The sequence below is a fragment of the Aethalodelphis obliquidens genome, unplaced genomic scaffold (genome assembly GCF_003676395.1).
Source record: "Aethalodelphis obliquidens isolate GAN/ISIS:26980383/991018 unplaced genomic scaffold, ASM367639v1 scaffold4, whole genome shotgun sequence".
NCBI lineage: Eukaryota > Metazoa > Chordata > Mammalia > Artiodactyla > Delphinidae > Aethalodelphis > Aethalodelphis obliquidens.
In genome coordinates, this window is record NW_020837948.1 from 11,857,435 (window position 1) to 11,885,393 (window position 27,959).

The 27,959-nt window shown below is 39.9% G+C and overlaps 1 protein-coding gene across 1 annotated transcript in view; it reads right to left on the reverse strand.

Moving 5' to 3' along the window:
• Positions 1-27,959, reverse strand: part of CCDC192 (coiled-coil domain containing 192) — a 196,510-nt gene that overhangs the window by 56,474 nt on the left and 112,077 nt on the right. Inside the window, exon 6 of the mRNA XM_027098734.1 lies at positions 9,990-10,122. Within this exon, the coding sequence (XP_026954535.1) occupies positions 9,990-10,122 (133 nt within the window). The remainder of the gene's footprint in view (positions 1-9,989; positions 10,123-27,959) is intronic.

Genomic DNA, 27,959 nt, shown 5'->3' on the forward strand with positions numbered 1-27,959 from the left:
AAGAAAACCTTCAACCAGTTTCTGTTTTCTTAAGAATTTATTCTGAAGTGAATTTTTAGCATCTTGATACTGCTTTATTGGCAAAGAAATTAAGGTACTTTATTTTGTTCGTCAATATTCCCACATATACATCTTTGTTTAGAACCCACAGTTTCTGCTAAATAAATTAATTCCCTTTGGCTTTAGATCAAAGCAACCTCAAAAGGACATCTTTTCTCAAATTCAATTACTGACTCTTGGGACTTCCATGGAAAAGTTATGGTTATAAAAAAGGAAAGATCAGCCACTTGCATCTGAAGATGTTTATAGCATTAAGATAGATGGATTATACAAGGTCTGCTTCTAATATTTCCTCTTCTGATGATACAATTTAAAAAGATAAGCACTGATTCTTACTTTCAGAGTAGTCAGCTCTGTATTTTCCTCATTGTCCCCCGACGTCCTCTTGGATTTGGGGTGTTAATTATATTCCACTAACCTTCACTTCTAAGATCCCAAGGCTCTTATCTGCTCAGATCCACAAATAACATCAATTAGGTAAATGTGGCATTTCCACTCTCTCATGCAATCCTGTTTAACTATCACTATCATGACAATACATCTAGGATTCTGTAGCGTGGTCCTGGTTTCAAATATTTTTGAGTATGGATGTAAATTTATATGTTAGAACTCAGGCAGCGTTTTGATTTTTAGTTCTAATAATATAATCACTATAAATATATGAGAGATTAAAACTTTGAAATGAAAAGTGCATTTTAAAAGAGTTCTCGGGCTTCCCTGGTGGCGCAGTGGTTGAGGGTCCGCCTGCGAATGCAGAGGACACGGGTTCATGCCCCGGTCCGGGAGGATCACGCGTGCCGCGGAGCGGCTGGGCCGGTGAGCCATGGCTGCTGGGCCTGCGCGTCTGGAGCCTGTGCTCCGCAACGGGAGAGGCCACAACAGTGAGAGGCCCGCGTACCGCAAAAAAAAAAAAAAAAAGAAAGAAAAGAAAAAAAGAGTTCTCATTTTAAAACTGCAGGTAATCTTTTAAAAACAGTTATATATGAATTAATTAACAATATATATTACTATAAATGAAAGTGAATAGTGTCTGGTGGTGGCATACATTACAAAAAGTAAAAGCATATTGAAACTACCTTTTGTCAGAAATTGACTTAGCAACATGGCATAAGATGAGAGCTCTTGGCACTCATCTTGAATTAGAAAAACCTATTCACCCTAAAGAGCTATCAAAATTGTTACTCTGGTCAACTGGGATAAGGGCCTGTAAGGGATGATTTGTTAAACAGTTGAGGTCAGAATCCTGTCATAGACAGTTCAGTGTGATAAAAATTTTGCCTTTCAATTATTTTTTAAATTTAGGAGCTTTTAAGATTTAAGGTAATATTATGATTCTATAGAACTAAGTAAGTTTTATCCTACTGACCTGAGTCTTTTAATGCTTGTTCTGCCTTTGAGGACTCATAAGAATTCTTGTTTTCATCTATGCATGAAGCATATGGGTATCTCTCCACCATCTCTTTTGCATCCTTTTATTTCCTTGACCTCAGAGATTCACCTTTTGGAGTTATAAATGATCACTTTATGAGAATACAATTTCTGTTTGTGGCCGAGGGCTCCTCTCTTCTTTGTTTGACAAGTTCTATACAAAATTCCCTGGAATAAGAGCAGGGTTCCTTCTTTATTCACTAGAAATGACCCAGGAAAAAAGGGGCCTTTGGACGATGTCTAGACTGTCTATCTTTGCAGAACAGATGTTCTAACAGTGTGCCCAGGTTGAAATGACAGCTTGTCATGGCAGGACTTCAGGTCTTACTGGAAAATCACAGCAACATTCTCAATGATAATTTCTGGGATTAAGGAAAGCATCTGCAGAAGAGCAATAATGTTTTCAGATCTTGCAGGCACTGATTATTATGCCAGCATGATTAACACACCTCCTGGATCCAATGCATATTAAGCAAATCAGGAATAATGCTGTGCCTCTTACATTAGCTCTTTATTTCTTCTTAGTTCTATGTTCTTTGTCCAGTATTAAATTGTGGCTTTATTTAATTGAAAAAAATTAAAGGCATAGGAGGGTAATCTAGTCCAAGGCAGTATATCTTTAAAAACAAATATTCTTCCAGACTACTACACTGCACATATGTATCTAATATATACATAAGAGTATAAATTGAACCCAATCCCACTGGCCAGAAAGAAATCCTGTGTCTTCCAAGAAAAGTTTTCCACTGTCCAGGACAATCTGGTCCTAGGCATCCTTTCTAAATTTGATTTGATGAGCTCAAGCCCCCCACAAGTATCCACTCATTCCTCCAAATTTATGCATATGACCAGTGTACCTAGCCTCTAACTTCAACCTCCTATCAGGAAACACTGAGTCATTAAATAAAATAACATTGTGGTTTCTGGGGAATACAGGAGAGAACATCGTTCCCTTTTTGTACTTTGGCACCAAGAGGTTGGTATCAGGAATGGCTGCACCAGTATCTACAGCTGACTGACAGTTGTTTGCAACCTCAAACTCTCCAGTTTATCTTCTGTTGACAAATCTCCATCTGCTGTGTGTGACAAAGGAGTGCTATTTCTCTACACATTTCTTAGAAGGAAACATCTTCCTTCTCGCCTCTGGTCTGGGTTTTTTAGCAGTATTTCCAAATAGCACATGCTCTTCTGGTGATCATAGCACTTGCCACGGTTAAGTAAGAAACCTTTGAAATTGATCAAGCTCCAATTCCCATGTACCTTGTCTGACATTTAGCTGGTGCTTGCCCTTTCATCCAAACTCTGGATACAGAAGCCAGGAGACTTTAAAAAAATAAAAAATAAAAAATAAAAAAAAACTATTCCTAAGGGATGGACAGAAGGAAGGGAGCACCATTTCCTGATAACAGTATAATTCCAAAATTAGTCTTACAAACAAAGGAGGGAGGGGACCCTGACATCATTGAATTCCCACAGCTGATATAGCTAGCAAATACTGGACCTCAACCAAAAATTTCAGAATGGATCTTCTTACCCTTTGCTAATTATAAAATAAATAGATTTCCAGACTTTTTGCAAAGAAAGGGCTTAAATATGCACTTTGAAAATGATAGGGAGAGAAAGAAGAGAAATTTTTTACTTTCCTCACAAGATAAAACTGATCTTCATCGCATGGCCGTATTCTCCAAGTTTATGAGCTTTAACTAAAATAGATTAAAGGGGACAGTGAAAAGTATTTGGGGTTTTTTTTTGGCTTCTGTCCAGAAAATTCTCCCATCTTCTTTTATCTGATAGTGTCTCCTAGCCCTTGACCTCTGGCACATGACCCAGGTGTGATAAAATCCCATTGCCCTGGCCATAGCAGTTGATCCAAGGGTGATGCAAGTAGAGTCAGTCAAACGGCTTCCTTGAGATTTCTGTATAGAGTCTGTGAGAAAGAAGTTCTGTTCCCTTTAGTTGGGTACAAATTAAGGTTCTTTGGTTGCAAGTATTATAAGCCAATGCAGACTACTTTAAGCAAAAAGAGAGTTTATTGTAAGGTTATGAGAAAGCTCTCAGTGATGAAGGAAAGCTTAACAGCCTGACCTTGTGGAGTCAGCCTCTAGAATACAGGTATCAAAATAGACAATTTCTTCAGGCGGCAGGGCCCAACCTTCGGAGTGAATTAGCTCTAGCTTTTTTCTACCCTCCCTCATTCAACTCAGCTCAAGATTCAAGTTCAGAAAAAAAGCAAGTGTGATTGGCTCAGCTAGTCACAAGCCTTTTCCTAGGTTAAGTAGGAAAGGGACACTGATTGACAGTCCCCCTGGACTGCAGAGAGCAGGAGAGGCATAGTTCCCCAAAGGAAAACCATGTTTCTGTTACTAAAAGAAGGGGAAAGTAGTTCTGAGCAGGCAGAAACTGACGTTCACCAAAGATTGATAAGCCAGGGCAGCCAGGGGACCTTTCCTGATCTGTGCCTGCAATAGCTCAAATGGGGCCAATAGGCAAAGAAGAGCCAAATGAACAGTCCAGAAACCCTGCTCGGCCTCACTGCCAGCCTTAGCAGCTCATACATTTCTGTTTAAACCAGTTTCATTTTGGTTTCTGTCACTTGCAAGCAACAAAGTCCTGAGTGACGACTAGTTTTTATGTGAGTTATTTTTAGGCCTAGAGGCCTCTGGAATGTCCTTTTGAAATTAAGAACCACCCTCAATTTGTACATATTGAATAAGTATCATTTCTTGGGATCTCCTTGCAATAAGTCCCTAAGTTTTTCAGGGACTCCTGGAGGAGTTGTTTATCCTTGAGGGAACTTCTGAAATCAGTGAGAAGACTTTGCCTTTGGGGTTCTATTCCAGGAAACAGCTCTATTTCAGGAAGACTTCAGTGGACAAAGGAAGAGGCAACCTGACGGGTAATCTCTGAATAAGACTAGGGATTATAAAGATAAATATAAACTATTTCTATGAGGTAAATACTAAAACTCCTTAGGAACTTGTTGTACTTAAAAAGTACACCTTGAAGTTATTATTCGTACATTCTCTCATTTTTCCTAATTTTAATTTCTGGTGTTTATTGGCCTAAATATAAAATATCCCACTGTGGAACAGTTTCTGTATCTAAGGATTCAGTAGGAGTGCCTAAAAGAAAACTCTTTTCTGCAAATGTAAGGATAATTATGTGGGTGGGAAAATCTCCACCTTTTGTTTCCCTGAGTTCTTGTCACTTTCCATCAAGGCAGTAACACAGTTGGCAGCAATAGGAAAGTGCAGGCTGCCTGTTTGTGCTTTGATCAAATGTCACACTGAGCTTCACGCAATCTGATGCCATGGGTGGTGAGCAGTGCTTTTGACAAAGTCCCAGCAGTTGAAACAGTGAGATCCCAGGGCCCTCCTTGTTACTTTCTTAGAAAACTCTAGGTAGACAGATAAAAAAAAAAAAAAAATCTGTGTTCAATGGCAAAAGAAGGTTGTACGCAGAACTATTGGTCAAGAAATTGGTTCCTACTTTGAGGAATAGCAGCCTTTCCAAGAGCTGTGCTGAGAGACAGTAGGAGAGGATGGCATTGTTTAAGAGACTAGACACACAAGGACAACTATTCAAGACTAGCCTTACTCCAATAAATATTAACATGACCGCTCTCTAAAAGCTTAGAATTCTACCAGGGCAAGATTTTATTTAGGCCCAAAGCATTCTCATTAAAATACACTTGACAGGGTGTTACATCTTTGTGAGGATTATTTTAATCACTGTTTTTTTTTTTTTCTAACTGAGATAAAATTCACATAACATAAAATTCACCATGTTAACCATTTTAAAGTGTGCAATTCAGTGGTCTTACTGTATTGACAATGTCTGTGCAAGTGTTGCCACTATCTTATTCCAGAACATTTTTATCCCCCTCAAATCCCTGTTTTCTTAACATCTAGTTGCAGTAGTAGTTTTGATCCCAAGGAGGTTTGCAGGAGGAGAATAAAAAGAGGGAGAGAAGGTTTGGGCTGAGTGCCTGGGGATGGACATCATGATAAAAAGATACTCTTTAGAATGCTAGTTAGAGTTGGCTCTGGGGTTTTGGCAAAGAGATATATCTCCTGACTTTCATAATTGTGTAGGACAGCAAGTATGATTCTTAAAATTAATGGGATAGTGTTTAAAAATAATTTTGTGTCACTGAAAAGTCAATCCTATTACAAGCCTCCCTCGAAAGTGTGTTTGGCTCTATTCAGACCATGAGCCCTGGGTAATGCCCAGGGATGTACCTGTACTACCTGGGAGAGTCTTCTTAATGAGATGACTTAAAGTTGATACGGCTTTCAGTGGGACAATGGGAACTTGCCTGTGGGAATTACATATATGTTATTTGATGTACCAGCTATGCATATTAAGAGAAAAGAACTAAAAGGAAAATAAAATCCAGAAGAGTGCATTCCTTTTAGTATGCTAGCTTGAAGTCTATAAACCAGGTCCCGGACGTTTCTGGTCAAAGATACAAGCTTTCATCTTAGCAGGTGACTTGATGCTTATGTGCCAACAACAGGACTTAGTCACCAAGGTCCTTTACAAAGTAACTTAGTGCTCCAAAACCAAAGGGAGCAGAGATGGTTTTGAAATCTAACCGTAGGTTCCTGCCTACTAATGTTTACCAAAAGGTGGACACAAGCTTTGAACGGGTATAATAGGCGTTTCACTGAATTCTGTGAGTGAATTAAACTGTGAGCACTTCAGATGCAGGTTGTGGAGGTGAGGCAAGGAATATGCCCTGGGCTGTGATTATCTGTACAAAGTAAGATCAGCAAACAAGGATAGGCTGTAAGTAAGTTTCCTGCAGTGCCAGTTTTATAATAAAGGTGTTTTGCTTTTTGTTTGAGCTTGCCATTGACTAAAATCATTTATTTCCTTGGAGGTAATTTAAGTACATAGCCAACGAAATAGTTTTTCTGTGTTTACGTGTTAAAAAAAATTTGGTAGCTCACTGTTTCATCAATTTGAACATGCTTAAAAGTATTCCTAGTATTCCAGGACATTCCTCTGATCAGAGGTTGAATGGCAACCTTATAAATAGTCTTACTTAGAAAATGAACCAAACAGGGAAAAATTGTGCACCTTTGCATAAAAAGAAATTCTAATTTATTTGCATCCATCTCTTTAATCTGCTTGTTATAACTATAGGCACTGGTTTGTAACTATAGCAGAGAAGTAGCTTCATGTTAATCCAGATAGCATGTCAATTAGAATCAACACTTTTTCCCCTCCTGCATTTTCAATTGTTACAATAAGATCAGCTTTCAGAGTAGACGACCACGATGTCCCTTGATGGAGGCTGGAAGGGGTCTCCTTTCCCAAAGTGGTTCACTCTCCATCTACTGTGGGGTCAGAAGTTATACTGTTGGACATTTATTTCTTGGATCATGAAGGTCTTTTGTTCCTCAAGAAGAATCTACTTAAAAAGTGCAAATACACATGGATGGGTGACTCATTAAGCATTTTATTATATTTTAACTTGATTACCAGCTGAAAGTGGATCGGACGTATTGATTTTGTGCCTCACTCTTTCTTTCCTGCAATGGGCTATCCCTTCCTTTAAGGAAGTATTCTTCTCCCAGTCCAGCTCTGTGCTTCTGGGAGCCGCTATTCACAACATCCTCCTTTCCCCCTCTTATTTCCCTGTGCCCCTCCGCCCGGCGGCTGGTGCAGACCAGGCTTGTCCAACCATACTTCCCCACCCCTGGCTACAAAGATTGATTCATGGCCCTGGATGAGTACCCAACCCAAACCAGGACAGAGTATTTTCTTGTACTTTTTCTAACTGGAGCTGGTGGAAAAATGCTTTTTTTCCTCTCTGGAGGAGAGATAAGGAGGGCAGCCCTTAATTAATTGTGACCATGTGTCCAGACTCTCCTGACATCCCACTTGAGGGAATGAAAGTCTCCACGCAGAGAGAAGCAGAGTGGAGAGACACAGGTGCCCTGATGGGATCTGAGACCCTGAATCTATGGGACTCTAAGGCTGATGGCATGCACTTTCTTAGTTTGTTTACACTTGTGCCAATAAATCACCCTTTCTCCTTAAGCTATTATAACTGGGGGCATCTGCCATTCACAAACAGATGTCTAAAAACCAAAAACAAGCATTTTATAAAAGGACACAGGACTAACTAGGGAAGGAGTGGTGTTCTGGTCAAGGACTATGTGTGGGAGCTGGGTCAACCATAATTGTCCAGCGGTTAAATGGGATTCATTGTGTGTTAAAGTTACCTACATCTTTTCAGACTTTACTTTCAAATCAGTTGAGAGGTAGGGCAAGGTGACCAAAGTCTGAGAATGAGAGCTCATATTACTCTGGGGCCACAACGGCCTTGACAATCTCCTGGGTTATTGAATGCAGGGTGAGGCTGCGTGAGACCCATGGGAGAGTAAGACTGTGCAAATATTTGGTTTAAGACCTTCCTGCTGTATGTCAGTTCACTGACTCAGGTTCTCCACCAAATAAAAGAAGCAACACATGGGTTGAAAAGGGAGTCCCTGCTTTCATCCATAATTGACCTTGGAGTACTTGACTTTATTTAAATTTATATCTGTTCATAATACATTAGGGTTTTTGTTTTGTTTTGTTTTTTCCTGTACAGGTAGTTTTTTTCCCTTTTAAACAGAAATATAGAGAAAAAAATGGACAAAGAAGCAAAGGTGGGATTTAATGTTTTCTAACCTCCCTCCACAACCATTAGAGTCCTCGTGCCTCAGTACTATTTTAATTTTGACCCATCAAACTCTCAAAGGGACAAAATCATCATTAGATAGCAAATGATATTATTTTTGTCAAAAATGAGAGTAATGAGGGCTTCCCTGGTGGTGCAGTGGTTGAGGGTCTGCCTGCTGATGCAGGGGACACGGGTTTGTGCCCCGGTTTGGGAGGATCCCGCATGCCGCGGAGCAGCTGGGCCCGTGAGCCATGGCTGCTGGGCCTGTGCGTCTGGAGCCTGTGCTCCGCAACGGGAGAGGCCACAGCAGTGAGAGGCCTGCGTACCGCAAAAAAAAAAAAAAAAAAAAGAGACAGAGTAATGAGAAGTAGATACCTTGCAATAAAATCTTTTTTTCCACTAGATTCAAAATACAGTTGAGAAGTTGAAAGCTTCTCTCAGGTGAGCTGGAGAACTTTCTCCAGTGTGCTGTACAATCATCATCAGCTTCTTCTTATTTGAAATATGGCCATGATGCCTTAGAATAAAGACCTTTAAATGCATAATATTCTCTATTGGATTTTATTCTTTTAGGTTTCAAGGTGGTGAAAGGAAATTAAACTGTCTTTATGTTGTTCTGTGGAAAGAGAAAAGGCTGCGTTTCAAAGTGATGGTGTTACATGCCATTTCAATCTCGGGGAAGTGCTATTCAAAATTGAAAATTAAAACCAAACTCATATTAAACAGTTTCCCATGTGGGCAGGATGCTGGGAGTGTCTCACTTTCTGCAGCCACCACGTCACCTACTTTCTCCTCCTCCACTATTTCCACATTCCTCCTCTTTTTTCATCATTACTTATGAGTAATAAAGGAAGCAGGAGTAAGAACAATTGCATGTTCCTGGCTTTACAAGAGTGCTGCACATCAAAGGAAAACATTCATCCCAAGGAATCATAGTTTTGCAAGAGTTTCACCCGGCAGAATGAGGTTTGCTGTCGCTGCCGCAGAGCAGAGAAATAGCCTCACTGCACCAGAGCTGCACGGGCGCCCTGGGGTGATTGCCCAGGTTGCCACACATGTCTGTCCTGGGGCAAGGTAATAATCCACATCTCTAAGCCTGTGCTTATTCTTGTGGAATCCGTAAATGGACTTGCTTCGGAGGTTATTCTGAGAATTAAACGCACATGAAATACTGAGTAAAATGCCTGCCATGTAGTATTAAATGTGAACTCATATTATTGCTGATGATGACAGTCCGAGGGGTTTTCTCCCCCAGGTTGGTAATCATCTCTGAGAGAAAACTTTTTAAAAAATCCAAACCAGAGTGGCTATTAAATTTTTCTGAACCACCCAGATTTCATTCCCAACCAGGCTCCGCTGTTTGTTTCTAGCTCGTTAGCCTATCGTTAAAACACAAATTTCTTTCCTTCCCCATGCCCGTCTTAGTCAGTCTGTTGGCCCGTCTACACTTTTAGACAAGCCCCTCTCCTTGCCCCACTTCAGAGCCCCGTCCCTGGGGGCCTGAGGTCTCCTCCTTGGGCCCTGCTCTTCCCTCACGGCCACCCAGCAAGACACTTATCAGACCTGTTTCAGTCCCCTCTTCAGTCTCAGAGACTCTTCTTTAAGGAACCGCTTATTCATCCCCTGCCTCTCACACGGTGAAATCACACCCAGCTTGGAGTTAGGAGTTTGCGTGCTGTCTCTAATCATGCAGAATGGAGATCGGGCCAGACCAGCACACTGCCTGGCACTGTGGCCTTGCTTTCTGCTTTGTTGCCAGAAAAGCTGTATGCATCACCTAGGACCAAGGGCCAGTGTGTGACTGTCACATGGTAATACTGACCTCTAGGGGCTGGCTTTCCTTCACGTAGAGTCTTTATCTTCTCATTGAGTTCCAGGACTGTGATGGCAGCCTCTTGCTTAGCTGTTGCCAAATCAGTTTGTAGCTTTTCCAGTTTCCTTTTGTGCTTTAGTTTCTTAAAGAAATAAGAGTTTCCGTCACTAGAGACACATGCATCAAAGGAATAAAAAGAACTAATGATGTCTGAACAAACAGGGCCTTTGAAAGCCAGCTTAGATGAAATGCTCCCTGTTCATCTAGACTGAGTCCTGTCTGAGGTACATGTGCTCCTGTCAGAGACCTGGAATCACCAACAATAAAAGCCTACTCTCTGCATCATAGTATCGTTCACCCTATTGAATGGTTTTTATCTGGATCTGCGCCTTGTGTTTTGGCTGCTTATATAGAGAGGCAATTAGAAAAGAACTCTAGCTGGCAGTCTGCATTTTACCATTGAAGTGCCCAAACCTGAAAACATCTGATTTTTTTTCCAGTCTGTACGTAGACTCTCATGAAATAATCACCGCCTTGATTCTGTCACTTCTGCCCTAACACCATAACGGTGTGCATTCAAATAAACTCTAAAACATGTGATGCTACCATGAAATGCTGATGTTTATAAATATTTACTACGGTATCTATTTAGAGAATTCGAGAAAGTGGTCAGTGGTAAGAGGGTTTTCAAGCAATTGAAATAGCAAGGACAGGAATTCCTTGCTATAAAATAATCTGATTTATGACATCGAGACCTTTGAAGGAACTACATTAAGAAGTTGTTACATAACCAAAGGATTCCCATTGAAACTATATGACTAGAAGGCTCCATTTATGATTCTCACGATGGATTTGATTTATCAAACTTGGATTTCTCTGCAACTACAGAGAAGCTGTCTGTTGTGAAAAGTGCTGCGTTTGCATTTTTGTGTTGCTGCCTTTCCACTGAAGAGCTCACCTTGCCAAGTCTTTGTGGGCTGGTAATTAGGAAGCCCAGAAAATAAACGACTAACATTTCTTATCAGACATAAATCTTGAGATAAGGAAAGGAATAGTTTTTGCTCACCAGGGAAGATGATGTTCCCTGATCTTTAAAAAGAGTACACTCAGGTAGCAGGGAATCACTCCCTGTTTTGAGAGTAAAGCCAATAAAATCAGTTTATCAAAGATGGGATTAGATAGTCACAGACCTCTCATTTTAAAGACAGCAAGACAGGACTTCATGAAAGCTTAATTAATGGCATATGCCCGGATAAAAGAAAATGCATTATTCAAAGGAGAATGGTGGTCATGGAACTTCATTAAAGAGCGTCAGACGGGTGGAAGTGGGCAGAATTTACTCAGCCCGTCCAGGTGAGAGGCGCCCTGAGCCACAGACGTTCTGCTAGAGGGGCAGTTAACATTCATGTGCTCATTTTATCATTGTACTAATTATGAAGCACCCCTTTGGTGTTAGACACCGTGCTGGCCGGCTGTTAAAACAGTGCTGATAAGATCTCTGCTCCATGTCACTAAGACCTTCTTACTCACTGTCTTTCTCTGTGTCTCTGTTCACCTAAACCCTTCACAATTTGGCCTGTCATGCAGCTTAGTTCAGGGAGAGACTGAGCTGATGAAGAGACGCAGGTGCCTAAGTATTTGGTAGCTGTGTTTCTGACAGTAAATTAAATTGTCTTGCTAATCTGTACTTCTCTCTCTTGTAAATTGGTTTGCATTAGCTTGTTCATGCAGACCTCATCTATCCCAGGTCTATGGCGATCATACCTGGGAGGGGCCTTTCCTGATGCTGCTTCAAGACGGCTCCATGCTCAGATTTTTCACACTTTGCTTTTACCACTTAGGACATTGGGGATGGAAAGTGGGAGGAAGGATGTAGAAACGAAAATTGAGAAAGTGGAGGGAACGAGGGAAAGGATGGCAAGAGGGATTCAGAACAGAGTGCTAATGAAAAGTCTCAAAAAAGAACTGATAATGATATACAGGCTGAAGTGTCAGGGATTTGGGTACTGATGAACACGATTTACACTGAAACGTGTAGGAAGGTAAGACGGGTTGATGGATGGATAGAGAAACTGATAGATACGTGATAAAGTGAAGATAGCAAAGTGTCAATTGTAGTGTCTAGCTATGAAGGATATAGGTGTTTACTATAAAATTATGTCAACTTTTCTGTATGTGGAATTTTACATGATAAAATTTTGGGAAGAGAAAGAACTAAGGATTTAGTTTCCTTACATTGCCCCTCCCTTAATTCTTAATAGGTGGTATTCAAATTCTGAAAACATGTCACATCTATTCGTATGCAGGTAAGTATTCTTCCAGAAACTTTTCTCAGAGTAGACATTGATACTAAATAAAGCAAAAATAAATGCAAGTTGGTGAGAATTGCTGGCTGATCCCTAGGAGCTGGCATGGTGTCATTAAGTAAAACTATCAACGAGCTACATTTCCATCCTGACGGGATGACTTAAGGGATAGTGCACAGGAACTCAGTGGAAAGATATAGCGCTCCTCGGTATCACTTAAAATTTTCAGCTTTTCAGTTAAAAAGACAACTCTTTTTTTTTTTTTTACATCTTTATTGGAGTATAATTCCTTTACAATGGTGTGTTAGTTTCTGCTTTATAACAAAGTAAATCAGTTATACATATACATATGTTCCCATATCTCTTCCCTCTTGCGAAAAAAACGACAACTCTTTTAAAAAATTCCCGTCTCCAGACCACCTTTTTGTCTTTCTCTTATTGTTTTTTGTCTCTTACTATTGTTATAATATTTGTCTATTTGCCTTATGATCTGAGAAAGAAGCTGAGGATATTTAGTTTGGAGGAGACAGTATATATGGGAGTTATGACAATTGACTTCAGTTATCTAAGGGGTACTCAAGAGGAGAGGAAGTTGAGTCAAACAGTATTGTTCCAGAGATAGCATGAGAAACAATGTGGAGGAAACACAAGGAGGCAGATTGTGGCATAGCATGAGAAAGCACCCTCCAGCAGTTAGAGCTTGAATCCATAACAAGATAGGATGAGGCAAAGACCTCCTGCTCTGGGCAGACTTGGGCCCAGCCTGCCTGGGTGGACATCTTCAGGCAGGCCCAGAGTAACCTCTGGGACCTGGGTCAAGAAGTAACTGGAGGTCTGGCTTACCCCCAACTCCTTCCACCCCTAGCCCTCCAGGGACACAGCACTTGCATGAAGGGACACCTTAACCCTCATAGTCTCTAAGGTGGATACAGCTGTCAGAGATACTTTAGAGATAATTCTGGTATTTGTGAGATGTTGGCCAAGAAGGCCTGTGGGTCCCTCAGAATTCAAGAATAATGTGACTCAAAATGTATAAACTTTCTTATTCAGCTGTAAGAGAAAGGGGAGGGGAAATTTAAATTTAAAGTTGAATAAAGGACCTAGATTGGTTGCTTAAGATTTCTGTTTGGACTCTTTGGTTATTCAGATAAAGTTTAAAACAGTTTAACAGCATTGTCTTTTTTTCTTTTTTTAATTTTCTCCAGACAGAACTACTGTATGCTATTAATTCATAGCTTTAACCAAGTCCTTTGGGCATTTCTAAAAATTCCGTTTGCCAACATTTGTTTTATTAGTCATAGACATCAAATGATTTCAGTAACAATAATATTTTCCTTTGCTTTTTTGGCATTCTCTAGCCAGGCAACCCAAGTGTTGTACTTGAATCTAATGGAGTCTGTTATGGTCTCCCCAGTAAGCAGGAGCTCCCCTCAGTGATTATTGAAAGGATAGGAAGGCTTTATAGCTTAGAGGTAAATTCCTATTACCTTGCTCTTTTCCTACTTCTCCTACAGGGTGGACAGAGGGAGGAAATCATGTATTTGTGCAGTGTTTTGAAAAGGAAATATTTATCCGTATCACATTGCTGAATAGCTTGCATTATACCAAGTCAGTGGGAATTACGAATAATCAGGCAACTATTTATAGAAGAGTTTCAACACAGAGTTGCCAGCACTGTTTAAAATTTCTTGGTCTTTCTACACACTTTGAATCATGGCCTCGGATTCTAAAGCTGGGCTTTGTCAATTATTGGCCGTGAGAAATTAGGCCAGACTCATGACATCTTCAGGCTCTAGATCCCATTTCAAAGAGTTGGTGGGGATTAAATGACATAACACATAAATGACAGTACCCAATGCTATGTTTGCAATGTAGTGGGTATGTCTTTCTGGTTTTTGTCATTATTCCTTGAAACACGTCAGGGAAACTCTAAACTGGCCACTAAAACACTAAAGTATCTTCTCTACAGATGATTCTGTCACACTTTACAAAAAATAAAATTTATACTTCATTGAAAGCAAAATTTTGTCTTTTCTTTCTTCTTTTCCTCCTCCTTTTTCTTCTTCTAAATTACGTTTTCTGCCTGATTGCATTGATCTCCTCCTTACTTTGTATGGGTAGACAAAACTTAATGTCCTGAAACAGACATGCAAATAGCCTCGATCCAATCTCCTGCCAGAGCTGGCCCGACGCCTAGGCAAAGTAGGTGGCTGCCTTCCTGGAATGATATGAGGAGTGCTCTAAGGCCCTGCCTCTTGCTTCCTGTGGAATCTCTGTCTTGGGCCTGCCAGAGCACAGCTTCTTCCCATTTTGTCTGAAATCTACCCCATCCAGCCCACCGTCATTCCCTTAGAGAGCATACATAACAGGTAGCTTTTGTCTCCAGAGGACTGCTGATAAAATGCTCACTACCAAGGACATATAAGAGAATGGTCTGAATACAGAAGGTATAGCTAGTTTTCTCCTTTCACTTCTCTTCTAACAACCCATCATTAATAATGAAACTATTAAAAGTGAGAGCAGCATTTGGATAAAACTTGGCTTAAACAATCAGTTTCCCATCTGTTGTTTTGTTTTATGTTTATACTGCCTCAGGTGAATATTTTAAAAGCCCAGGGATGATGAATATGTTCCATGGATGTTTCTTAGTGCTCTATGGCAAGCCTTTGATGTGGGGATCCCTTCACAGTTTGCACCTGTGGCTTCATCATCCTTAACCTGCATCCCAATAGCCGCTGCTCATTGATGAAACCTAATTGTCATCTACGTTAGTGTCTCTATTTTGCAGAGGAGAGAGCTGAGGTCCCAGAGAGCTTGAGTAGATCTAATCATGGCATCTAGAAAGGAAGTAGCTAAATTGACTTGAATCAAGGTCTTTCGATTCCAGATGCTGATTTTTATTTTCAATGGTAACATGAGGCTTCATTAATCAATAGCACCATTACTTTGTTAGGTTCGTAAAGGTAACCTTGGATAGTTACAGAGTGAGTACAAGTAGAAAGTCAATATAACAGTTGATTATAAAAGAGTAGTATTGAAGTGTGATGGCAAGGCCTTTATAGCATGGGTTGTGATAGGCAGGCAACCTTCCCTTATAGCCCACTTTTAACAGGAATTACTGGACTCGGGTCATTCTATATGATACATATGAGGGTTACACTTGATAGAAAGAATAATTTTTAGGTAATTGAGATCCTGCTAACTTCAAAAAAATAAGCTGCACCAATATCTACCGGCCAACTTGCTTTCATATAGCATCAGAATATCTGTACTGAAACAAATCCATTTCTGAGATAACGGGTACCGCTTGTACGTTCTTTCTTTATGTGAGTGTAACCCTGCCTCAATATTCTTACCCAGTAAACATTAATCGGGCTGACAACCGAGATTTTTTTTTTAACTTCTTTATTGGAGTATAATTGCTTTACAATGGTTGCAGCCGAGATTTTTGAGAAAGAACCTACAGTGCAATAAATAGGTTTTTATATTATTAGCTGAGCACAGCACAGAACAAAATAGAGTGTTCAATAGGTCTTGTGAAAAGAAAACATAGCCAGTGTTTGCTAAAGCCAAATCTACTTTTTGGGCTTACCATCTCAAATCACACCTGAGAATGGCGGGAGAAGTGCACCTAAGTCACACACCGAACAGAGCCTGCTAGGAAGCCTGTTTTTCAGTCCAACCCTCTCTGGCGGGTTGAAAGAGAAAGCCCAAAGGGCCAAAGATGTATGTGAAGCAATTTCAGCTTCTCAGCCCCACCTCTACAGGTGTTGGTAACATAGGCAAACATCTATAATGGAAGAGCACAGAAATCCGAGGACAGAATATACAGGTGGTGAAAAAGAATTCCTATATCTGCCTTATGACAGTGCTACCCATCTCCTCCAACATGATTATGAAAATAATGAAGAGCTTTTTCTCTGCAATGACTTTATTACTGGGCAGATACTTGTTTTGTTTTTCTGTGCTCAGCACTCCTTTGGAACTTGACTAAGGCTGCCTTCTGGGAAAAAATTTGTAGCTATTGGCCATCGGTGGCTTATCTTGAATCATAAAGCACAAGCATGTGTTCGAGGACTGAAAAATTAAGATCCTGAAGCACCAAGTTGCTTAACTCACCTTGAAGGGTTTTTCTGTGTGATAAAGAACCTAATTAAGTTAACCTTCCCAAGAAATAGCCCTCTCCTTCAGAAACACTGCTCTTCCCTAAGAGCAGTGAAATTATAGGGGATATAGGCTTAGTGAGGACAGGAGCTGGTCTCAAAACAGCTTAACAAATCATAAGGAAATCTAAGTAGAAGAGATGAAAATTATCATAGGAGAAATGATTCTCATAGAGCATGAAATAGCTTTGTACAGTGTTTAAGAGAAACTAGAGAAAGCAGCAAAGTAGGAAGTTCTCTGTGATGTGTATTACTTTCCCATGAAAGACAATGTTTTTAAAAAACTGCTGCTTTCCTAATGCAAAATTGAAACAATTTTACAGCAGAAATTTTTAAGTTTAAGGTGAAATGGATCTGATCTCATATAAAAATGTTTATGATGTTAAGAGACTGAGTGTATGGATGAATGTTTTGTAAATTGCTTAGTGGCATTGTATTAGTTAATACTGATAGTGATATTATTATTTTAGGATATTTATTCTTTATAAGTAGGACTTCTGAGATGTTGGTTCTTGGCAATGAATTATTGAGCAAAGGGCTTTACAGTGATATCTATTGGTCAAATATTCTCTAGGTGCAATTAAATGAGCAGTTTGTCCATTCTTTAATTTTTCAATTCCTTTAATCTGGTATATGTCTGGAAATAAAAATAATTTCATAAGAGGCAAGAATCTCAAGTTTCTCCCTAAAAAAATTTAAAGTTTCCAGTCAGGTTCATTGCAAGCCATGTTTGACAGTTAATTTGACTAAAGACATTTAAATGCATATGGAGAAATCACCAGGAATTAAAGCATCCAGCTTGACTCCTAGCTCAAGATTTGTCTCTTTTACTTGAAAGGGAGGATTCACTTGAATATTAAACTAATCTGACAATATAAATTCAAGTGAGGAGAATAAATTGCTGAAGCAGATGTTGGGAAGTGACAACAGAATCAACGATACATAGTTCACATACGCTGAGACCAACTACTTTTATCTAAAACCTCAGACAGTGTTTAACAGTTCAGTTATTATTGCTTCCTAAACACTCTCTTTTCTTGATTTTCCTCCTCTCAGTTTCTTCTCAGCTATCCACTGTAATAAATAGGAAGTCATATTGTAAAAAAAGACTCAGAGGGGATATCAAGTGCCACTAAAACTGTGTCCTGGCCTTCAGTTAGAAAAATCGAATTCTTCAAAGATGCTACAGGAACAAAGCAAACAGTTGATATTCAAATAAATTACAAATATACAGTCTTGATGACTGTAGATATAACCCAATGATCAAAACTGAACTGCTTTAGGGTTCATTTGTCCAAGTGCTGCAAGGCAAGGTCACTTTGGGGGTCTCACTGCAAAGACATTTTGTAGTGCCCTCCCCAATTCTGTTCACATTCCTGATACCTTATGAATGTGTACTGATGATGCATGTGTGACAGATGACATTTTATCTAGTATTGGTGACACTGTAGTCTGTGTCCATTTGATAACAAGAAAACCATGTTTCCAATACTGCAACAAAAATTTTCTTTGGTTTTCTAAAACCTTTCAATCTGGTGATCATTCGCTTAGTCTCTCCCATAGGGCTTTCTTGCAGTTTCTGTTCTTGACCACTGGGGCAACCTGTACCATAAACCTTTAAAGATGACCCAAGAAATAGCAATGGTTTGCCACACCTGAAAACTTCCATTCTAAAAGGTGTCAGTCCTGCTCTGTGAAGGTGGCTGAACATTGGGGGAAACATTAAGCAACATTTACAACCTAAATTCAGTTTCACTCCTCATAATCCAGCTATGATTTTAGTTAAAATTTTTGGGTCTTTTGTGTCTGTGTGTCTGTGTGTGTCTGTGCGATTTAGCCCAGAAAACTTTTTTGTTTTTAACATCTTTATTGGAGTATAATTGCTTTACAATGGTGTGTTAGTTTCTGCTGTAAAACAAAGTGAATCAGCTATACTTATACATATATCCTCATAGCTCCTCCCTCTTGTGTCTCCCTTCCACCCTCCTTATCCCAGGAGGGATAGCTGGCCACAAAGCAGTGTTGGCCACAAAGCACTGACCTGATTGATCTCCCTGTACTATGCAGCTGATTCCCACTAGCTATCTATTTTACATTTGGTAGTGTATATATGTCCATGCCACTCTCTCACTCCATCCCAGCTTACATTTTCCCCTCCCTGTGTCCTCAAGTCCATTCTCTACGTCTGCGTCTTTATTCCTGTCCTGCCCCTAGGTTCCTCAGGACCATTTTTTTTCTTTTTTAGATTCCATATATATGTGTTAGCATATGGTATTTGTTTTCCTCTTCCTGACTTACTTCACTTGGTAAGACGGTCTCTAGGTCCATCCACCTCACTACAAATAACTCAATTTCGTTTCTTTTTACGGCTGAGCAATATTCCATTGTATATATGTACCACATCTTCTTTATCCATTCATCTGTCGATGGACTCTTAGGTTGCTTCCATGTCCTAGCTATTGTTAATAGAGCTGCAGTGAACATTGTGGTACATGACTCTTTTTGAATTATGGTATCTCACGGTATATGCCCAGTAGTGGGATTGCTGGGTCATATGGTAGTTCTATTTTTAGTTTTTTCAGGAACTTCCATACTGTTCTCCATAGTGGCTGTATCAATTTACATTCCCACCAACAGTGCAAGAGGGTTCCATTTTCTCCGCACCCTCTCCAGCATTTAATGTTTGTAGATTTTTTGATGATGGCCAATTCTGACTGGTGTGAGGTGATAACTCATTGCAGTTTTGATTTGTATTTCTCTACTGATTGGTGACGTTGAGCGTCCTTTCATGTGTTTGTTGGCAATCAGTACATCTTCTTTGGAGAAATGTCTATTTAGGTCTTATGCCCGTTTTTGGATTGGGTTGTTTTTTTTAAATATTGAACTGCATGAGCTGCTTGTAAATTTTGGAGATTAATCCTTTGTCAGTTGCTTCATTTGCAAATATTTTCTCCCACTCTGAGGGTTGTCTTTTGGTCTTGTTTATGGTTTCCTTTGCTGTGCAAAAGCTTTTAAGTTTCATTAGGTGACATTTGTTAATATTTGTTTCTATTTCCATTTCTCTAGGAGGTGGATCAAAAAGGATCTTGCTGTGATTTATGTCATAGAGTGTTCTGCCTATGTTTTCCTCTAAGAGTTTGATAGTGTCTGGCCTTACATTTAGGTCTTTAATCCATTTTGAGTTTATGTTTGTGTATGGTGTTAGGGAATGTTCTAATTTCATTCTTTTACATGTAGCTGTCCAGTTTTCCCAGCACCACTTATTGAAGAGGCTGTCTTTTCTCCATTGAACATTCTTCCCTCCTTTTTCAAAGCTAAGGTGACCATAGTTACATGGGTTTGTCTCTGGGCTTTCTATCCTGTTCCATTGATCTATATTTCTGTTTTTGTGCCAGTACCATACTGTCTTGATTAGTGTAACTTTGTAGTATAGTCTAAAGTCAGGGAGCCTGATTCCACCAGCTCCGTTTTTCTTTCTCAAGACTGCATGGGGTCTTGCAGGGGTCTTTGTGTTTCCATACACATTGTGAAATTTTTTGTTTTAGTTCTGTGAAGAATGCCATTGGTAGTTTGATAGGGATTGCATTGAATTTGTAGATTGCTTTGGTACTCTAGCCATTTTCACAATATTCATTCTTCCAATCCAAGAACATGGTATATCTCTCCATCTGTTTGTCTTGTCTTTAATTTCTTTCATCAGTGTTTTATAGTTTTCTGCATACAGGTCTTCTGTCTCCTTAGGTAGGTTTATTCCTAGATATTTTATTCTTTTTGTTGCAAGGGTAAATGGAAGTGTTTCCTTAATTTCTCTTTCAGATTTTTCATCATTAGTGTATAGGAATGCAAGAGATTTCTGTGCATTAATTTTGTATCCTGCTACTTTACCAAATGCATTGATTAGCTCTAGTAGTTTTCTGGTGGCATCTTTAGGATTCTGTATGTATAGTATCATGTCATCTGCGAGCAGTCACACTTTTCCTTCTTTTCTGATTTGGATTCTTTTATTTCTTTTTCTTCTCTGATTGCTGTGGCTAAAACTTCCAAAACTATGTTAAATAATAGTGGTGACAGTGCACAACCTTGTCCTGTTCCTCATCTTAGTGGAAGTGGTTTCATTTTTTCACCATTGAGACCTATGATGGCTGTGGGTTTGTCACGTATGGCCTTTATTATGTTGATGTAAGTTCCCTCTATGCCCACTTTCTGGAGGGTTTTTATCATAAATGGGTGTTGAATGTTGTCAAAAGCTTTTTCTGCATCTATTGAGATGATGGTTTTTTTCCTTCAGTTTGTTAATATGGTTTTAACCTTCAGATATGGTTTTTTTCCTTCAGTTTGTTAATATGGTTTATCACATTGATTGATTTGTGTATATGGAAGAATCCTTGTGTTCCTGGGATAAACCCCACTTGATCATGGTGTATGATCCTTTTAATGTGCTGTTGGATTCTGTTTGCTAGTATTTATTGAGGATTTTTGCATCTATGTTCATCATTGATAATGGCCTGTAGTATTCTTTCTTTGTGACATCTTTTTCTGTTTTTGGTATCAGGGTGATGGTGACCTCATAGAATGAGTTTTGGAGTGTTCCTCCTCTTCTATATTTTGGAAGAGTTTGAGAAGGATAGGTGTTAGCTCTTCTCTAAATGTTTGATAGAATGCACCTGTGAAGGCATCTGGTCCTGGCTTTTGTTTGTTGGAAGATTTTTTTTTTTTTTTTATTGCGGTACGCGGGCCTCTCATTGCTGTGGCCTCTCCTGTTGTGGAGCACAGGCTCCGGACATGCAGGCTCAGTGGCCCTGGCTCACAGGCCCAGCCACTCCGCGGCATGTGCGATCTTCCCAGACCGGGGCACGAACTCATGTCCCCTGCATCGGCAGGCGGACTCTCAACCACTGCGCCACCAGGGAAGACCTTGTTGGAAGATTTTTAATCACAGTTTCAATTTCAGTGTTGGTGATTGGTCTGTTTATATTTTCTGTTTCTTCCTAGTTCAGTCTCGGAAGGTTGTGCTTTTCTAAGGATTTGTCCATTTCTTCCAGGTTGTTCATTTTATTGGCATTTAGTTGCTTGTAGTAATCTCTCATGATTCTTTCTATTTTTGCAGTGGCAGTTGTTACTTTCCTTTTTCATTTCTAAATCTATTGATTTGAGTCTTCTCCCTTTTTTTCTTGATGAGTCTGGCTAATGGTTTAACAATTTAGTTTATCTTCTCAAAGAACCAGCTTGTAGTTTTATCAATCTTTGCTATTGTTTCCTTCCTTTCTTTTTCATTTATTTCTGATCTGATCTTTATGATTTCTTTTCTTCTGCTAACTTTGGGTTTTGTTAGTTCTTTCTTCTCTAATTGCTTTAGGTGTAAATTTAGGTTATTTATTTGAGATTTTCTTGTTTCTTGGGGAAGGGTTGTATTGCTATAAACTTCCCTCTTAGAGCTGCTTTTGTTGCATCCCATAGGTTTTGGGTCATTATGTTTTCATTGTCATTTATTTCTAGGTATTTTTTGACTTCCTTTCTGATTTCTTCAGTGATCGCTTGGTTATTTAGTAGTGTATTGTTTAGCCTCCATGTATTTGTATTTTTTACAGGTTTTTTCCTGTAATTACTTGATACGATTTCAATTTTCTTAAATTTACCAAGGCTTGATTTGTGACCCAAGGTAGGATCTATCCTGGAGCCTGTTCCCTGAGCACTTGTGAAGAAAGTGTATTCTATTGTTTTTGGATGGAATATCCTATAAATATCAATTAAGTCATCTTGTTTAATGTGTCATTTAAAGCTTGCGTTTCCTTACTTATTTTCATGTTGGATGATGTGTCCATTGGTGAAAGTGGGGTGTTAAAGTCCCCTATTATGATTGTGTTACTGTTGATTCCCCCTTTTATGGCTGTTAGCATTTGCCTAATGTAGTGAGGTGCTTCTATGTTGGGTGCATAAATATTTACAATTGTTATATCTTCTTCTTGGAGTGATCCCTTGATCATTATGCAGTGTCCTTATTTGTCACTTAAAATAGTCTTTATTTTAAAGTCTATTTTGTCTGATATGAGAATTGCTACTCCAGTTTTCTTTTGATTTCCTTTTGCATGGAACAGCTTTTTCCATCCCAGCAGTCTGTATGTGTCCCTAGGTCTGAAGTGGGTCTCTTGTATACAGCATATATACAGTCTTATTTTTGTATCCATTCAGCCAGTCTGTGTCTTTTGGTTGGAGCATTTAATCCATTTACGTTTTAGGTAATTATTGATATGTATGTTCCTATTACCATTTTCTTAATTGTTTTGGGTTTGTTTTTGTATATCTTTTCCTTCTCTTGTGTTTCCTGGCTAGAGAATTTCCTTTATTATTTGCTATAAAGCTGGTTTGGTGGTGCTGACTTTTCTTAGCTTTTGCTTGTCTGTAAAGTTTCAATTTCTCCATTGCATCTGAATGAGATCCTTGCTGGTAGAGTAATCTTGGTTGTAGGCTTTTCCTTTTCATCACTTTAAATAGTCCTGCCAGTCCCTTCTGACTTGCAGAGTTTCTGCTTTGAAATCAGCTGTTAACCTTATGGGGATTCCCTTGTTTGTTATTTGTTGCTTTTCCCTTGCTGCTTTTAATATTTTTTTCTTTGTATTTAATTTTTGATAGTTTGATTAATATGTGTCTTGGCATGTTTCTCCTTGGATTTATCCTGTGTGGGACTCTCTGCACTTTCTGGACTTGATTGACTATATCCTTTCCCATATTATGGAAGTTTTCAACTATAACCTCTTCATATATTTTCTCAGTCCCTTTCTTTTGCTCTTCTTCTTCTGGGACCCCTATAATTCGAGTGTTGGTGCATTTAATGTTGTCCCAGAAATCTCTGAGACTGTCCTCAATTCTTTTCATTCTCTTTTCTTTATTCTGCTCTGTGTTAGTTGTTTCCACTATTTTATCTTCCAGATCACTTATCCATTCTTCTGCCTCAGTTTTTCTATTGATTCCTTCTAGAGAATTTTAAGTTTCATTTATGTGCTGTTCATCATTGTTTGTTTGCTCTTTAGTTCTCTAGGTCCTTGTTAAACGTTTCTTGTAATTTCTCTGTTCTATTTCCAAGATTTTGGGTCATCTTTACTGTCATTACTCTGAATTCTTTTTCAGGTAGACTGCCTATTTCCTCTTCACTTGTTTGGTCTGGTGGGTTTTTATCTTGCTCCTTCATCTGCTAAATATTTCTCTGTCTTCTCATTTTGCTTAACTTACTGTGTTTGGGTTCTCCTTTTCACAGGCTGCAGGTTCATAGTTCCCGTTGTTTTTGGTGTCTGCCCCCAGTGGCTAAGGTTTTTTCAGTGGGTTGTGTAGGCTTCTTGGTGGAGGGGACTTGTGCCTGTGTTTTGGTGGATGAGGCTGGATCTTGTCTTTCTGGTGGCCAGGACCTTGTCCGGTGGTGTGTTTTAGGGTGTCTGTGAACTTATGATTTTAGCTTCTCTGCTAATGGGTGGGGCTGTGTTCCTCTCTTGCTAGTTGTTTGGCTTATGGTATCCAGCACTGGAGCTTGCTGGTCATTGAGTTGAGCTGCGTCTTAGCATTGAGATGGAGATCTCTGGGAGAGCTTTCGTTGTTTGATATTATGTGGGGCTGGGAGGTCTCTGGTGGACAAATGTCCTGAACTCAGCTCTACCAACTAAGAGGCTCCAGCCAGAGCCTGGCCGGAGCACCAAGACCCTGTCAGCCACATGGCTCAGAATAAAAAGGAGAACAAAAAAGAAAGAAGGTAAAGAATAAAATAAAATAAAGTTATTAAAATTAAAAAATATATTATTAAAACTAAAAAAGTAATTGAAAGAAAGAAAGAAGAGTGCAACCAAACCAATAAACAAATTCACCCATGATAACAAGTGCTAAAAATTATGAAAAACAAAACCCAACAGACAGAACCCTAGGACAAATGGTAAAAGCACAGCTATACAGACAAAAGCACACAAAGAAGCATACACATGCACGCTCACAAAAAGAGAAAAAGGGGGAAAAAAAATATATATATATAATAAAGGAAGAGAGTAACCAAATCACTAATCAAATCTACCAATGATAATAAGCTCTAAATACTAAACTACGATAAACATAAAACCAGAAAGAAATTAGATGCAGAAAGCAAACCCCAATTCTACAGTTGCTCCCAAAGTCCAACACCTCAATTTTGGGATGATTTGTTGTCTATTCAGGTATTCCACAGATGCAGGGTACATCAAGTTGATTGTGGAGATTTAATCCACAGCTCCTAACGCTGCTGGGAGAGATTTCGCTTTCTCCTCTTTGTTTGCACAGCTCCTGGGGTCCAGCTTTGGATTTGGCCCCGCCTCTGCATGTAGGTCGCCTGAGGGCATCTGTTGCTGCCTGGACAGGACGGGGTTAAAGTAGCAGCTGATTTGGGGGCTCTGGCTCACTCAGACCAGGGGGGCGGGGCGGGGGAGGGTGGGGTATGGAATGCGAGGTGAGCCTGAGGCAGCAGAGGCCAGTGTGACGTTGCAGCAGCCTGAGGCATGCTGTGTGTTCTTCCGGGGAAGTTGTCCCTGGATCACGGGACCCTGGCAGTCATGGGCTGCACAGGCTCCTGGGAGGAGAGGTGTGGATAGTGACCTGTGCTTGCACACAGGCTTCTTGGTGGCTGCAGCAGCAGCCTTAGCATTTTCATGCCTGTCTCTTGTGTCTGCGCTAATAGCCACAGCTCCGAGACCGTCTCTGGAGCTCGTTTAGGCGGTGCTCTGAATCCCCTCTCCTTGCGCACCCCAAAACAACGGTCTCTTGCCTCTTAGGCAGTTCCAGGTTTTTCCCGGACCCCCTCCCAGCTAGCTGTGGCGCACTAGGCCCCTTCAGGCAGTGTTCACGCCGTCAACCCCACTCCTCTCCCTGGGATCCGACCTCCAAAGCCCAAGCCTCAGCTCCCACCCACCACCCACCCCGGCGGGTGAGCAGGCAAGCCTCTCAGGCTGGTGAGTGCTGGTCGGCACCGATCCTCTGTGCGGGAATCTCTCCGCTTTGCCCTCCGCACCCCTGTTGCTGCGCTCTCCTCCGTGGCTCCGAAGCTTCCCTGTCCCACCCAGCCCCCATGTGTGCCAGTGAAGGGGCTTCCTAGTGTGTGGAAACTTTTCCTCCTTCACAGCTCACTCCCAGAGGTGCAGGTCCCATCCGTACTCTTTTGTCTCTGCTTTTTCTTTTTTCTTTTGCCCTACCCAGGAATGTGGGGAGTTTCTTGCCTTTTGGGAAGTCTGAGGTCTTCTGCCAGCGTTCAGTAGGTGTTCTGTAGGAGTTGCTCCACATGTAGATGTATTTTTGATGTATTTGTGGGGAGGAAGGTGGTCTCCATGTCTTACGCCACCACCATCTTGAAGGTCCCCCCCCAGTTTATTTGGTCTTGTCCTCCACTATTTAGAGAAGCTGTCTTGTTTATGTCATGAAGCCACATTTCACAGGTGGTGAGATAAGGATATTTGGATTATGTGTAGTTACTTTCAATAGTCCTTAGAACAAAAGTTAAATTTCAGAATCTGTTGCTGTATATGAATCGACTTTTGTGCATTCAAGATGATGTTGCAAAGGTATAACCCCACTGAAAGAGGCATTGTGAATAGTATGCAAAGAGTCAAGGGTTGTGGGGGAGGGAAGGTGTGACAATCATTGGAACTTTTGCTATGTAGATATTTGCAAGTTTCAGATTGCATATTTCAACAAGTCTAGACAAATGTCTTTGTTTTAAGACAAGTCACCAGATATGGATCGTTCCTTGGTTTTTTTGGACTCAAAAGTCTGTCTCTCTTATTTCCCTCTCTTGCATGGTGTTTTCTCTAATTCCGTTAAGAAAGCTAGCAGTGAAAAGATAGCATATGAATCTAAACTTCCAAACAGGAGTCTTTAAGTAGATCTCAAAGTGCTATCTGGTAGACCTCTAAGCCTGTTCCCATCAACACACCTTTGTTTCTGAGGTGGGCGAGGATAATTCATAGGGCGGGGAACATGTGTACTGGGCTTAAAGCTACTTGCCTCATCTCTCCCTATTGACTTCTGGTGTCACACTCTCCAGAGTCTGAGACTGATTGTAAGATTTAGGGATAATCAGATGTGTTGTTCATCAGGAACAAGTTGAAGATTTCTCAAGTTAGACAAATGGTGAGTTTTCTGTTCTGGTCCTGACCCAGAAAACCCACAGGAGAAATATTTGATCAATGCTTCTTTAGATTTGAACTTCCAGGTCATCCTTAGTAATAGGGGGAACAACACTGACTTGACAGGAGACCACCCAGATCTGGACATGTCATCTCCCCAGAAATACATACTTGGGACACCCTGGACTGAATCTAATCCCCTCTAGATAAGAATGAGGCTGACTCAATGCCAGCCAAGCCTTTATGAAACTAAAGTTTAGGAGATGCACAACAAGTAAATACTTTTTAACTATCTAAAAGAATGGATAGATGAATAATATGCTCCCTAATTTTGCTGAAATATCATGTGTTGAAGTTAAAGCTGACAGCTACTTTCTCTAATTTCAATTCTAGAGTGCCTTATCTAAACTGACAATATCAGTTACTGAGTCACAAATGCACATGGCTTTTCAACTGAAGACAACTTTTTTCTTTTTAATTGTCATAAAAAGCACGTGGCATAAAATTTATTATCGCAACCATTTCTAAGTATACAGTTCAGTAGTGCTAAATATATGCACATTGTTGTGCAACTAATCTCCAGAACTGTTTTATTTTGCAGAACTGAGACTCTTATACCCATTATATAACAACTCACCATTTCCCCCTCCTACTTTCTGTTTCTATGAATTTGACTACTCTCATACCTCACATAAGTGGAATTATACAATATTTGTCTTTTTCTTATTGCCTTGTTTCACTTAGCATAGTGTCCTCAAGTTTCATCCATGTTGTAGCATGTGTCAGAATTTCCTTCCTGTTAAAGGCTGAATAATATTCCATTGAATGTATGTATCAGATTTTGTTTGTCCATTCAACCACTGAAGGACACATGTTGCTTGTACCTCTTGTCTTTGTGTTGAAGACATTTCTTGCAGTAGCGATCATAGTAGTACGGTAATCACTTGTCTTTCCTAGATGAACTGAAACTTTTAATTACAAATTGCATTTTCATTTACTAAAAATGTTTACTTTTTGTTTTTGTTGTCAACCAGGAACATTGGTCCCAAATTGGGAAGTCATTTAGAAGTCATCTCAGATATTATTAAATGATTTTGGTAAGATTTCTATCAAAGATTTCTAAATCAGGCATTTATTTTATGTCTGACATAGGGCCTTCCTCCTTTTTAATAAAGGAAAGTCCAATGATACTGTCAATACGACTTACAACTCTTTTGTTAGGAAATGTAAAACCCCACTGACAAACAGGCCTGGGATCATCAGGCAGATATAACTCAAGAATGCAGTAGCCTAAGAAATAGGTGAATTTTGATAGATATTTAGTGGTTGTTAGAAAAGCAGCACAGAGGAGCACATGATTATCAGACAAGCTAATTCAATGAT